Source organism: Bombus flavifrons, chromosome 17, assembly GCF_040668555.2.
Source record: "Bombus flavifrons isolate JBK064 chromosome 17, iyBomFlav1_principal, whole genome shotgun sequence".
Classification (NCBI taxonomy): domain Eukaryota; kingdom Metazoa; phylum Arthropoda; class Insecta; order Hymenoptera; family Apidae; genus Bombus; species Bombus flavifrons.
This window is the reverse complement of record NC_138458.1, coordinates 3,451,502-3,464,382: the sequence shown is the minus strand read 5'-3', so window position 1 is coordinate 3,464,382 and position 12,881 is coordinate 3,451,502. Positions and strand designations below refer to the sequence as shown.

Genomic DNA, 12,881 nt, shown 5'->3' with positions numbered 1-12,881 from the left:
AAATTGTATAACGAAAAAAGATCTGAAAAAATATTTTTCCCAAGAGAAATGTTACAGATGTTACTTTCCTTGGCTTTCATAAGTTAAATGTCATAAATTCAAGTTAAAATATCTACTAAATTGATATAGTTAAATAGGTTAGTAAATAGTTAAAATAGGTTAATACTTTTTTGTAGAGAATGACGAAGTGGATTAACATATTAAAAAGCATATGTGTAAATTCGACCAATCGCAGGGAGACGCAATCGCGAGGAGAGATGTCAACGGGAGAAATTCCCGTTGCGATTATACTAATCGACACCACGAGTTAATCGATCCCCTGACTTCCGTTAAGATAATAGGAGTGATTCAGTTTGTGTAACACTGTGATTCACAGAATTATAAAATATATATTTCCAACACTTAAATTACACTGTTGAGTAGATAGAAATCGTAGATAACAACTTGTCGCACGACGATAAGATAGAGCAAGGCTCTTATAGTTGAATTTAATATGTGAGTAGAAGTAACACTAGAGAATACTTAATAGACGTTTGATTTAGATGCTAGACTTCGACGTTGTAGTATATAGAAGAAGTAAGTTGACTTTCCTAGAGGTGTTAAAGAAGTATTTGACTTGACCCTCCTGAGGTAGCAGGAGAAGTCGTTGACTTGACCCTCCTAGTGTCGTAGGAGAAGTAAGGTTGGGTGACGATGCTGTATCGGAGGAAAGCTAGGGGTGGGTGTGTCTAAGGACACGGAACTATCGGATCTGTTGATGACAATTTTGGTTAAGGAAGTGAGGGCAATAGACACCGTCTCCGATTGGATAATAAGACGTTTGGTGGACCAGGAAGTTTTTTAGCCGCCCTCGCGAGAAAGTTGCTAACGGAACATACCAGATGTGAGGAAAACCATGCTAACAGGTGGTAAACAATAAACGTAAAAGGAAATCTATGACAAGAGATACTCGCTTGGTCCGGATCTTAACTATGAAAATTCCAAGACCCCTGGTGTGTACTTAAGACTATTGAGGGTACGCGCCAAGGATGTGCAGACATCTGGGTGGATGTGCAGATCTCTGATGTGAATTGACGTTACAAGCGCATAGTTGTCACCAAGAGCGAGTTCTGGAAACGTCGATTTCGGCCCGTAATGTCATGCACATAAAGAAGGTGGTACACGTGATCATAGGCGCGAACGGTGGCGTGACCCGAGCGTAGTGGGGGTCATCTCCCAGAGAAGACAAAGAAATGATCGAAGGGCGATCAGTCCCTTCTGAAGAGTCAAACGTTATACATCGAGAGGTCTGACGATTGAAATTAAAGTCGCATAGTCTAACGAATTCATTGAGAGATATCGTAAAGACGGGTCTACTTTCTGTAACATATTTACTGCATTCATTGTTGAACAGTTTGTGGTGTGTTTATCATATTATTGTTAAACATTGTCAAATATACCATTTTATCTTAACCTGTTAATACAGTGTTAAATTCATTGAACCACCCCTGTTATCTTACTCGAAACAGTCGATTAGCAGAATTGTAGGGAGAATTTACGCCTCTCGCTGACGCGTTTTCCTCGCGACAGCGTCTCTCCGCGAACGGTCGTAACAGATCACTTATATTGCGTTATTCACATATATACACATGAAATAAAACCCTATATCCTATTTATATCTAACATAAATAGAAACCTACCTACTTCTTATTATGTGAAATAATATTTTATCCAGCATGAATGTCACTTCTAGTTTCTATCTCGTGGATTGTATCATATATTTTAACGCCGACTGATCAAAGAACAAGGTTTGTGGACAAACAACTTGAGAACCAAAGTCAGCCTTTAAAACTAATGAAGGATTCTTAGAAAAGTTTTACTTTAGAACTATTTTATTTTAAAATATATTTATTTTCTATCATCATTATTTATTTCTCAGTAGATTTTTCAGTGGTAAATTATTATTATCAACGAACAACTATCTCGTAGCTTTTGTTTGGCGGAGGATGATAGAGGTTTCTGTCAATATAATATTGTCATTGCAGTGGAAAAATGTTCATAGTCAGTGAGCAGATGAATTGCTCACAGCTCAGAAATCATGTGCGTATAAATACATGCATTCTTATTAAAATTTTATAAAAAAATCAAGCAATGTCATAAATGGATTTATTTAGAAAGGAAACCAGTGAAAAGACTAAATGAAAAGGATGTTGAATCCCTTCTTCATAAAATTGAATTTGTATTCCTTTCTTTTAAACAGAAAAAATAAGGTTCAAATAGTCAGTACACGACACGGTATATTATCCATAGTAAGATCATTATACCGGACATTTTGGTAATCTGATGTATCCAGTACAACCTGAAATAACCGAAAATATATGTATTTATATTACTTACTATTTTTTTATACGAAGATACTTTTATACGCACCTTGATAATCGTTGTCGGGCTGTTGACTTAAAGTCTTGTTTCAGAATAAATTTCCTAACTCCCATTTGGTAAATCGCAACATACTTCTCCCAATTCATAGCCCGTAAGTCTAGTTTGACTATATCGCTGTCGTTGAACATTTTCACCTTCCTTGCCAGGTCGGAACAGTTATCTCTTTGAAAAGTCCATTCGTGCGTGGTGAAATATTTTACCGATGTGAACAGCTTGTTGCAATTTTTTAAAAGTTTCATCATTCTGAAATATCATTTTTACTTATTACTATAGATGATTATCCCAGAACGATTGTTCTTGTTGTTTGACAATCGATGGAACACTCACATTGGCTTACTACCTCGAAGTCTTAAAAAGATATCTATGACGACTGCAGGCAAAACACGCGGAAATACACACAGAACGTAGTAAATATACCTATTAGCTACAAGTGAACAACCTGGGTACCATAGCGTATCGTTTAGTGGCATTTCTATGCTACATTTTACTATAGCATCTATCATCGGACCCCACCTTGACAATTGAAACACTTACATTATTATTAATTACTAGAATTATACTTAAAGCAAAGTTTATTATCATACGAGTATCTCGGGAAATATTATGGAAGTGACATAAATATTATATAGTATCGCTATTTTTCTAAACTAATGACATATTGAGATCTTTTCTGTTTGTTTGCTCTTCTATTGTTCACGTTACTTAAATAATATGAAACTTTTGGAATACTCTAGCTATCGAATAACATTAGTTGAAAAATATTTGTAAGAAATATTACTTAAAAGGGCATGCGTTACTCGTGCAGTTGTATACTTTAACTTCATGATCACGATGTAGCGTGACATGCCATGCTGTACATATTATCATGTCGATTACGAAATCGACAGGCACTACATCCAATCTGGCCTCTCTCATACCTCGTATCGCTGTTGCACATCCTCTGCCGATTAGCACAAAGGTACCTGGTAACATTAAATTGGTTTAGAAATTATTTGTGATTTTTGATTACCAGAAATGTAGCGCTAAATAGATTGGTAAGAATTCTCGTAATTGTGAGTAACAACATATTTGAGCTATAATAATGATGATCTAGTGGAGAGCTCTCATTTATCTTTTCACAAACAAATCGATTAACTCCACTTTAAAGAAATGTAAGGAGCATTTAACAATTACTATTGGGAAAGATCTATGAAAATACTTGTTAATGCAGAAATATTCTCTATCCAACCAGGACATGGTTCTTCCAAAGAGGCACCAACTATGCTTGGCCGCACTATCGCAACTGGCAGATCTTTGCACTTGCTTGTTACAATCTGCTCTGCTAAATTCTTACTGAATGTGTATGTGTTTGGATAAGTTTCTAAAATCCCCTTTTCTATTTGGTCCATCGACGTTTTGTCGAATTTGTCACACATATCGATCACCTCTGAAGGTTTTAAGCTCGTGCTGCAAAGTCAATAATAAGTGAACATATTCTTCATGATATAATTATAAATGTAATATTTCTGAACCACGAAACAATGTCCGCGTACAACTTATTCTTACGTATAAACTTTTTCCCCAATCTCATGTAGATTCGCATTACTAAAAGCTGTGCTGACGTGGACGAAGCTAATTGGATGCTTTAGTTCTTTCCAAAGTTCGATGATACGATCTGTGCCTTTCGTATTCACATTAACAGCCACGTGCAATGGCTCGTTGAATCTCACAGTGGCCGCGGCGTGAAACACTATGTTTACTTTCTCAAACAACAGATTTCTATCTTCTCGCGAAAGACCTAAATCCGGCAGACCCACGTCTCCTTTCATGGGATAAACCTTGTTCAAAGCTGAAGGGTGTTTTGCTTTGATGTCATCGTAAATCTGAAGACGAAAAATTGCCAACTCAATTCCAGAAAAGAAAGTTAATCAATTTGGCACCTGACAGCCTTAAATATTGAAAGGAACAAGTATATATTTACGAACGGGATCATCTATGAGCTTCTTAAATCGTTGTTCTATCGTTTCGTTAGTTTTTGGACGAATTAGTATAAAAATGGCAGAGATTCGTGGACATATGCGGATCAGTTTTTCCAGGAGACCTTTTCCAACGAATCCGGTTGATCCAGTCACAAGGATCCCACTACCGGCGTAGAATTCCTCGAGCGAATTCGTCTTATTCAATCCTTCGTTTGTTCCATTTTCATTCGTTTCTCGATTGATTGTATCCATGTTTCAAGATCTTCACACTTTCAGTGCTAATATTTGCCATAGATTGCCATTCCCGACAAACAGTAAGTGGATAAATGTGTTAAATAATACACCCTATTGGTTATATTTGAGATCCTTTTATATATTACATTCTAAAGAAATCTACGCAATGCAATAATTATGGTTTCGCTCTGCATGAATCGAATAATTGCGTTAGGTCAACGATGCTTCCAGTGTAATGTACAAATATTTTGCTACATGGGGAAGTCGCTCATCAAAAAAAGGACGAAGTTAGAAGAGCTATGCGACGCAGTAAATACAATTTGTCATGTGGCTGTACATTAATTTGTATTATTGCATACTACTCCATAAAACGATATCTTAATTAATATTTCGAGTCTAAGTTTAAACAATCCTTATGTAGTTTCATTTGACGTCTTTATTTTTTATTCCATGTGTATGCTTCTGAATATCGTAACATATAGTGATCAGTGATTTGTGTGGAGAATGTGTGTGGTTCATGCGATAAAGTGTCCGCTCACATGTAGTCGCTCCTCGTGAATACTTAATGAGTATGTGATTCTGCTGTCACCACCCGTGGACACGTGCATATGTGAAATTTGTATTATCATATTTTATATGTTCTCTTCGTTCATTAATTATTTATGGAGGCAAAAAGTTATTGATTTCAATGAGTAGACAGGTATAATCTATAATCGATGATTTTTCTAAAATAACGTCGCGTTCGTGTAAAAATCAAAGCGCAATTTTTTTGTTCTCCATTTTTATTTTATTTTAGCTTCAAGATTCTGCAACCAAACACCCTGTATAGGTAGACTGCCCCCCCCTCCCAACGATGTATTCGAGCATCCATTACCCGATTATCGTAATACCGGAACAATCTATTATCCGAACATAATATTTCCTAATAGCGGATGCCTCTTCTGTTTGAAATATGTACTGTATACATATTTTATTAGCGATCATGTACAATGTATTTCAATGTATTGTTTCCTTCATTCGGTTCAGTGAATTCTGAATATAAGACTTTAGTATGCAACTAATAGTGCTGTTGAGATATGTATAATTTTTTGTGCTGGACTGGGTTAAATGCGTAGTAGAGATGCTTATATGCGAGTGTCGGTGTGTGGAGGTGTGTGCGCGGCGTCTCGAAAACAGAAGAGTGTAAATTATTCAGTCGGTTAACAGTCGGGTATAGAAGAAAGTGTGTATCGATGAATATGTAAGAAATCGTCCATGAAATAAATATATTACTATTTTAATATTAATCTTCAATATAAATTTAGTGTTCCTATAACATTATTTCGGCTTCAAAGATCCACAATTCTCAACAAGTGCTCTAGCTATCGAAACAAAACAAAACAAAAACTCGAAACTGGTGTAAATGCAATAGAATTAACAAAAATACATAGTGTTAGGAAAAGCCACAATCATAGACGACGGAAGTACTGATGTAATGAACCGGCTTTAATGTGAAACAGCAAATAAAATGGTAACGAAGAGGTGCCTTCTCATGATGAACTGCGCGTGGCATTCGAGAAATGCACTCAATGACTCACAGTATAAAAATACTGTAGCTCTTTACAGTTAATTACGTTGAAAGAATTGTGTAACTTGACAGCCAAGAAGATATAGATTCCATAGATATTTAAGGGAACTGTCAATCAATCTTGATCTGAATTTGAATAAATGAAATTTCATACGAACGTGATTGTTCCAATATTTGAACAGTTTTGTCTCCCTGTTAGTTTTGATACCGGAGGCTGTATTTCAGATTACCTGCTTGAAATTTTATTGTCTCAGCAAAGCGATGAATGTGATAACATAAATGAGAACAGCGGACAATGAAATTAATCAGAACATAACATTTCTACATGTAATATGTCCTATATATTATACGTATATTTTTATTATAATTTTCATGTATCCTGTAATTTTATTATGTACGTACGTATGTATACATTGTTATGTATTATATCTGTCATTGTATACATATATATCTATATTACTTTGTATATATGTGTAATATATTTTTATATTATCATGCTTATGTATGTTATTTGTTTTCGGCTTGATCTTTACAATACCGAGCCTTTTATAGCACAAATAATAGTGTTATAAAGATTTCATACGTTGAGTATTGTACACGCACATTTATATATAGTATAAAAGCGAAAAAAATTAATATAATCAATTAACAACAATTTTGCAAAAATACTGAACATAAAGCCCTTTTAACTCACAAATGTCTATGAAATGATGTTTATATTGTTATTCGAAGAGATATTTTGACGCAGCATCTAAATAATTAAAAAGTATAATTTTAAGGAATGTGATTAATATAACAATAGAAATATATTGTATCACAATGTAGAGTATTTTGCTTAAATTTAATAAAACAATTGCGTAATAACATACTCTCTCTACTACTATTTCATCGTTTCCTTTAAATGTAATCAATATTATGTATGTACACTTCAGTTCATTTGTGTATATTTCAGTTTATTAATTAAAAACAAGGGATCTTACCAGTTAAAATGTAAAACGCCTGAAATATCTCGCATGGTTAATGTTGTTATCGCGGAGCGTATTTTCAATTTCTATAAACGCGAGAATCGAAGCAAGTCCTAACAATAACTTATGAAATATCGTCCCCAAACTCAATTTTTGACAAAAATTAACCGATGTCTCGCGCAACTATCTCGCAAAGGCGAATGTTCCGATTACCTCTACTAACTGGTTGTAAATTATTGAAAAATCAAAATAGTGAACCGTTGTGCTGCGTAAAATATAAAATACAAAATATTTGACTATTCAAAAACTATTGTAATAATTAGAGACCCGAATGATATTTTTGATATATATCATATTTATAATAATAAAATCGATAATAATGACATTAATGAAAGACACAATTCAATACAAAATAACAAGGAATCGTCTGTTACCTGATAATATTTCCACTGCGTATTGTTTACCAAAGATCGATCAAAAGTGTACTTCGCGATAGTGAATACCTACACGTCTTTCACAGTACTGTATCGATATTCGATGTGTCGCTCCTCTAGATTCTTATATTATTATTAAGCCCACCCTACTACTGAAACTGGATAATGATATGCGTTAAGGAGTCGACTAACTAATTCATCTCCCACATCTTTCGTGTTTATGAAAGTACAAAATATGCTCAGCGGTAACTACATCAACCATGCGAGATATATTTTAGTCGTGTAACATTTTAAATGTTAAGATCCTTTGTATTTAGTAAAATAAATTGAAACATACGCAGATGAAATGAAGTATACTAATGTAACATTGATTACGTATGTACAAAAGATACCATGAAATGATAATGGAGAGATATGTATTACGCAATTATATTATTAAGTTCAAGTATAATATCATTCATCGTGATAAAATACATTTTCCTTAATTTACTTATCACTTTCTTCATGAATATACTTGTCAATTATTTAGATGCTCTGTCAAAATATCTCTTCGAACATGACGAAACTGTACGGATAATGGAGAAATCACTTTCATTTGAAATTTCATTTATTCAAATACACATCAAGATTGATTGATAGTACCTTCCACACTAAATCTACCGACACTTCGTGTATATCGCTTCCTACCTCATCGGGTCAAAATGACCGGTGATTAATGAAATAACAGTTTTTATGATTTTCCTTAGATAATGGTTAATTTATAACTGAATGTATATAAAATGATGAACTTTCAGAAAATTTCATCCAAAATTGCTTTTGTTTAATTTCAATTCTAGAATTAAATGAAATTACACTTTTATTTATATTGAGATATATCTTCTTCAACCTCGCTGCACTTTCTACAAATTATCTTATTATCCATTGTACATTTGTCGCATATATATTTCCCGTATCTTGAACACATTTTCGTAATTTTGTAACATTTACAATTTTTTATTTGACAAGTTTTTTGTACTAATGAATTTGAACTTATTGATAGTTTTATTGCGTGGTTTTTCCCCGTAATTCTTCATACAAAAGTAACGTATGCACCAGGTTTATAACTACTTTGTGAATTCTCTATAATTCGGTCACCATACTGTAGATACCATTGCAAATTCATTGACTTCATTCGCTCTTCTTATCAAATCGTATAAATCTCATCATTTCAGCAAAGTCATTCCTATCCATTGTTTTCGAAAAAATGCTGGCCCCCAAATTTCATTCCACAAATATGAGACATCTAAATTCTTTGCCTAATATGTACCGCGGGCATACAGCAGAGCAATAAATGCATCTAGATTTGTTGCATCTAGTTTTCTCTTAGTACCCAATACTCTAAATGCTTCTTCTTCCGTATATTTTATTATATGATTCCTTATACGGTGATCAGTGATATGATAAAATGTCGTCCTTACTTGTCCTTTCATTATATGCCATTTAGCATATCTCTAAAATATTATGAACTGATGTCTTGGCAGGTTTGGGACTTGCATCTATTTCTTTCCAAGCTGTTCCATCGGGCCCAGTTTCGATACGTTGGTTCCCTACATCAGTCTCACTCTCTGCTATTAATGATAGTTTCATCCCTTTTCGCTCTAAACGTGAACGCTTAATTATAACATTGAACATTCATTCGCTTATAAATAGCTTTTCATGTGTTTCCATGCTGTTTTCTGTTGCTAAAGTTTCTTGTTCATCGCACACTCAACATTCGTCCATGTCCGTTATTTTTTTTTACAATAACGGATAATAATAATAATAATTTTATAATATAATTTTTTTTTTGAACGTCTTGACATTTTTAGGGTAAATATTTATCACAGAATAATACAATGAGCGGACTAAAATTATTGTCAAATTATATATGCTTTACTTTTCCTTTTATAACAACTTTACACAAAACGCTCTGAGATGCTTCCTCTCTGTTTTAGAGAAAACAAGTTTAGATGTCGGCTTATTGACTAACAAACTGCTATGTATTCTGGTCGAAAGAGCAATAGCAAGTAAGAATATGGTCTGTGATGGCGATATTTAAGCGAAAATTCGATGAGTATTGGCCATTTTCCACCAACGGTTACTCGAGAGTGGAGTTGGGAAAAACCCACTTTTACCGTGTTTTAACGCAATCAACAATGACCCTAAGGAACTTCTTGATTTTCTAATAATTGACCGTAAAAGATGCTAAATTTTATGGCGGTTCCTTAGGATTATTATGGGCCTAAGTTGATATGCTTTGACACCTAGTGGCCCTCCTGGTCGAGGGATGGAATACAGTTCATGACAAAATTACGGGCGTAACAGTTGTGATTATTTGTTATTACTGATCATCTGACGTGGAGATAGCCTTTTCTTTGTACTGATTGCATTTATTTTAAGAATAAATAAAATATTATACCGGCTGGTCAAATTGATCGCCCGCTGTAGGCAGGGCAGAATACAAGTTTTTCTGAGAAAAGAAAAAAACAAACTAGAAGTAAATACTGAAAAATATTTTGTATGCATGTTTTAGGAAGCATGTTATGTCAGAAATTCTGAAGCGGTATGATAACGTTTAAATATGGCTAAATTTGTGTAGAAGTTTGAAGAAGGTCAATTTGACTTGCACTGGTAGGTTTAGTGTTAAACATTTATGTATTCTATATCTTGTTGGCTGCTAATTTACATAATGCTTTTAACATAAGTAACTGCAAAGAGTTACGTTCTTTTTGTACTTTGAGCCATTGAGGTCATTTCTCGAATGCACGCGCGGTTCATCATTGAGAAGGCATGTCTTCATTACAATTTCATTTGCTGTTTTAGAGATAAACAAAATCATTACATCAGCACATTCGACGTCTATAAATGTGACTATTCCCAACACTATGTATATTTGTTATTTCTATTGCATTTACACCACTTTCGAGGTTTTGTTTTGTTTCGATAGATAGAGCACTATTAGTTTCATACTATTCACTGAACCGAATAAAGGAAAGAATACATTGGAATACATTGTACATGAACGCTAATAAAATATGTGCACAGTAGACATTTGAAACGGAAAATAGTATCATTTACTGCAAAATGTAATGTTCGGATAATAAATCGTTTTTACATTAAAATATTGCGATAATTGATGCTAGGATTAAGGGTTAGGGGGTCTTTAATGGGGACTCTACTGTATACAGTGTTACGATCTGGTGTTGATTTTCGATGTTCGTAACCGTTATGTGCAATTCTACATGTCGAATCTGAGGTTTCCCGAATTATATCTAAATTAAAACGGTAGTTGCTGCCACCAGAAATACTCGTTAAATTGTTTCGATTAATTCGAATTTCCTTCATTAATTTTTGAAACAAGCCAAATGACTGTCTAGAATATTGTCAAAAATTTGTCGTACTATTTTGAATACACCAATATATAGCGTTCCTGATATGTTTACGACAGCTGAGTAGAATAAATTCGAAAACTTGTTATGATACTACTAGTGGAAGAAGAACGAAGCAGGTAGAAATAAAGGAATGCAAGAATGAGAGGGAACAGATAGCAAGGAGATATCACAAATGAATAGGAAGTAAGAAGCCAGACAAGGAAATTAAAGAATGGAAAGGTGATAGGAACAGATGACACGGAAAATATGGTAAATATGCAGTATATGAGGTATAGTTGCATGGTGGTAGAAAAGCACTAACAGGAATTACAGAGTTGACGAATGAAGGATTACTAGAAGGATGGAAAGAAGATATTATTAGCTCTGCATTTGAACCAGGAGACGGAGACAGTACAAAGAATTACACAGTGATAACATCACTAAGCAAGGCATACAAGATATATGCGATGGCTCTTGAAAAAAGATTGAATGCGAAACTGGAACAGAAAAAAATTATGCCAGAGATGCAAGCAGACTCTTGTCGCGGAAAAATATTTTTATCCTGAATTACATGATAAACAGAGAAATTAAGAAAAGAGAGGAAAGGCTGTACACGTTTTCACCGAACTTGTAGCGACTTTCGATAAAGGAAAAGATTTAATGTTAAACGCGAGAAAATCGGAAGTATCGATTGTCACTAAAAAATGAGGCCAAAGGAAAAGAGGAAAAGGAAATTAGGGCGATGGAGTAGAACTAGAGGAGAAAGTAGAAGACTTTAAGTATTTAGAATACATTCTGCAAAAAAAGAAAAAATACAGAGACTCAAGAAAAGCATTTGAGGGAGATGACAAAAAGGGCCGTGACAGTCATATTAAAGACATGGGGAATAGGGCGAAAAGGTTTAAAAATAGCCTGAGAAAAAAATAACTCGAAGATCATCGACAGTTGATAAGGCTGCCATTCAATGAACAACATATTTGTGATATATATGCGTTACATCGTTCCTCTAATGACCGTTCCTTTGCTTCTTTGCTCATTGTTACTTGTGAAGAGAAATGTGTAACTAAAGCAATATACGAAATTTCCTTAGTTTGATTAAATTTCTTGTTTGTTTAACATAATCTTTATATTCGTGTAGAATTGTACCGTTATGTTTACGCTTTCAATGTGATTTATAATTAAATGGCGAAGATGATCCTATGAAATCTACTTGTTTACTAACTGTCAACATTAAGTTAAAACAAAATTCTTATCATCTGTGCTCACAGCTGTACCTTCAGCCGATGTCACTGATGCCTCGAAAACGTTCTGACTTTTAATGTAATGGTTCATATTTAAATTCCATAAAAAAGACATTGGTAAACATTATGTAATTTTCCAAATGAATCACTGCAAATGTTTCCTATATTATTCCTTTATCATAAAATACTTTCACTTTCGCAGTTCAAAATATCGACTTCTCATATTTACAACTTGTAGGTGATTCGTATTATTCCGTTGCTGACTACATATTTATATATTATATTATTCTGCGTCGAATATTCAGGTAATGCAATACAAAAGGTCAAGTATGTACATGATTATAGATAAAATGTTATCAGCAGAATAGTAAGAATTTTACAAAATTCAAATGAAATCGAAAATAATTAGCAGTTACTCCCAATATTATTTAAATAGAATTGCAATCGTTATTTGAATAATGTATTCGAATATATAACGATAAATTATTCAAGCGGCTACAGAAATTAACTTCCTATGAATAATGAATAGTTATTATCCAAATAAAATTTTCGGCCGAAAGGAATTTATACGAATAAATAGTTTGAATAAATATTTATTCGGAATCATTCTTTCGGAAACATATTTTAATTTAGGTGGTCGGAAAATACGAAGTTACAATATGTTGCATTTAA

The 12,881-nt window shown here is 33.7% G+C and overlaps 3 protein-coding genes across 5 annotated transcripts in view; 1 reads left to right on the top strand and 2 right to left on the bottom strand.

Moving 5' to 3' along the window:
* Window positions 1-12,881, bottom strand: part of LOC138188694 (phospholipase B1, membrane-associated-like) — a 289,810-nt gene that overhangs the window by 52,462 nt on the left and 224,467 nt on the right. The gene's annotated exons all lie outside the window — the stretch shown is intronic.
* LOC138188678 (putative fatty acyl-CoA reductase CG5065) overlaps window positions 1-12,881 on the top strand; it is a 124,642-nt gene that overhangs the window by 44,703 nt on the left and 67,058 nt on the right. The gene's annotated exons all lie outside the window — the stretch shown is intronic.
* LOC138188676 (putative fatty acyl-CoA reductase CG5065) lies at window positions 1,899-7,729 on the bottom strand. 2 transcript variants are annotated; one of them, XM_069130659.1, is made up of 8 exons: window positions 4,760-5,193; window positions 4,386-4,648; window positions 3,967-4,283; window positions 3,620-3,867; window positions 3,200-3,383; window positions 2,749-2,934; window positions 2,410-2,664; window positions 1,899-2,338 (listed from the first exon to the last, which is right to left on the bottom strand). In XM_069130659.1, exons 2-8 carry the CDS (start codon window positions 4,629-4,631, stop codon window positions 2,260-2,262), a joined length of 1,515 nt encoding a protein of 504 aa, XP_068986760.1. In that variant the 5' UTR covers window positions 4,632-4,648; window positions 4,760-5,193; the 3' UTR covers window positions 1,899-2,259. The 2 variants fall into 2 exon arrangements, with proteins under 2 accessions (XP_068986760.1, XP_068986759.1); XM_069130658.1 differs by lacking the exon at window positions 4,760-5,193 and adding an exon at window positions 7,580-7,729 and having other exon boundaries at window positions 1,900-2,338.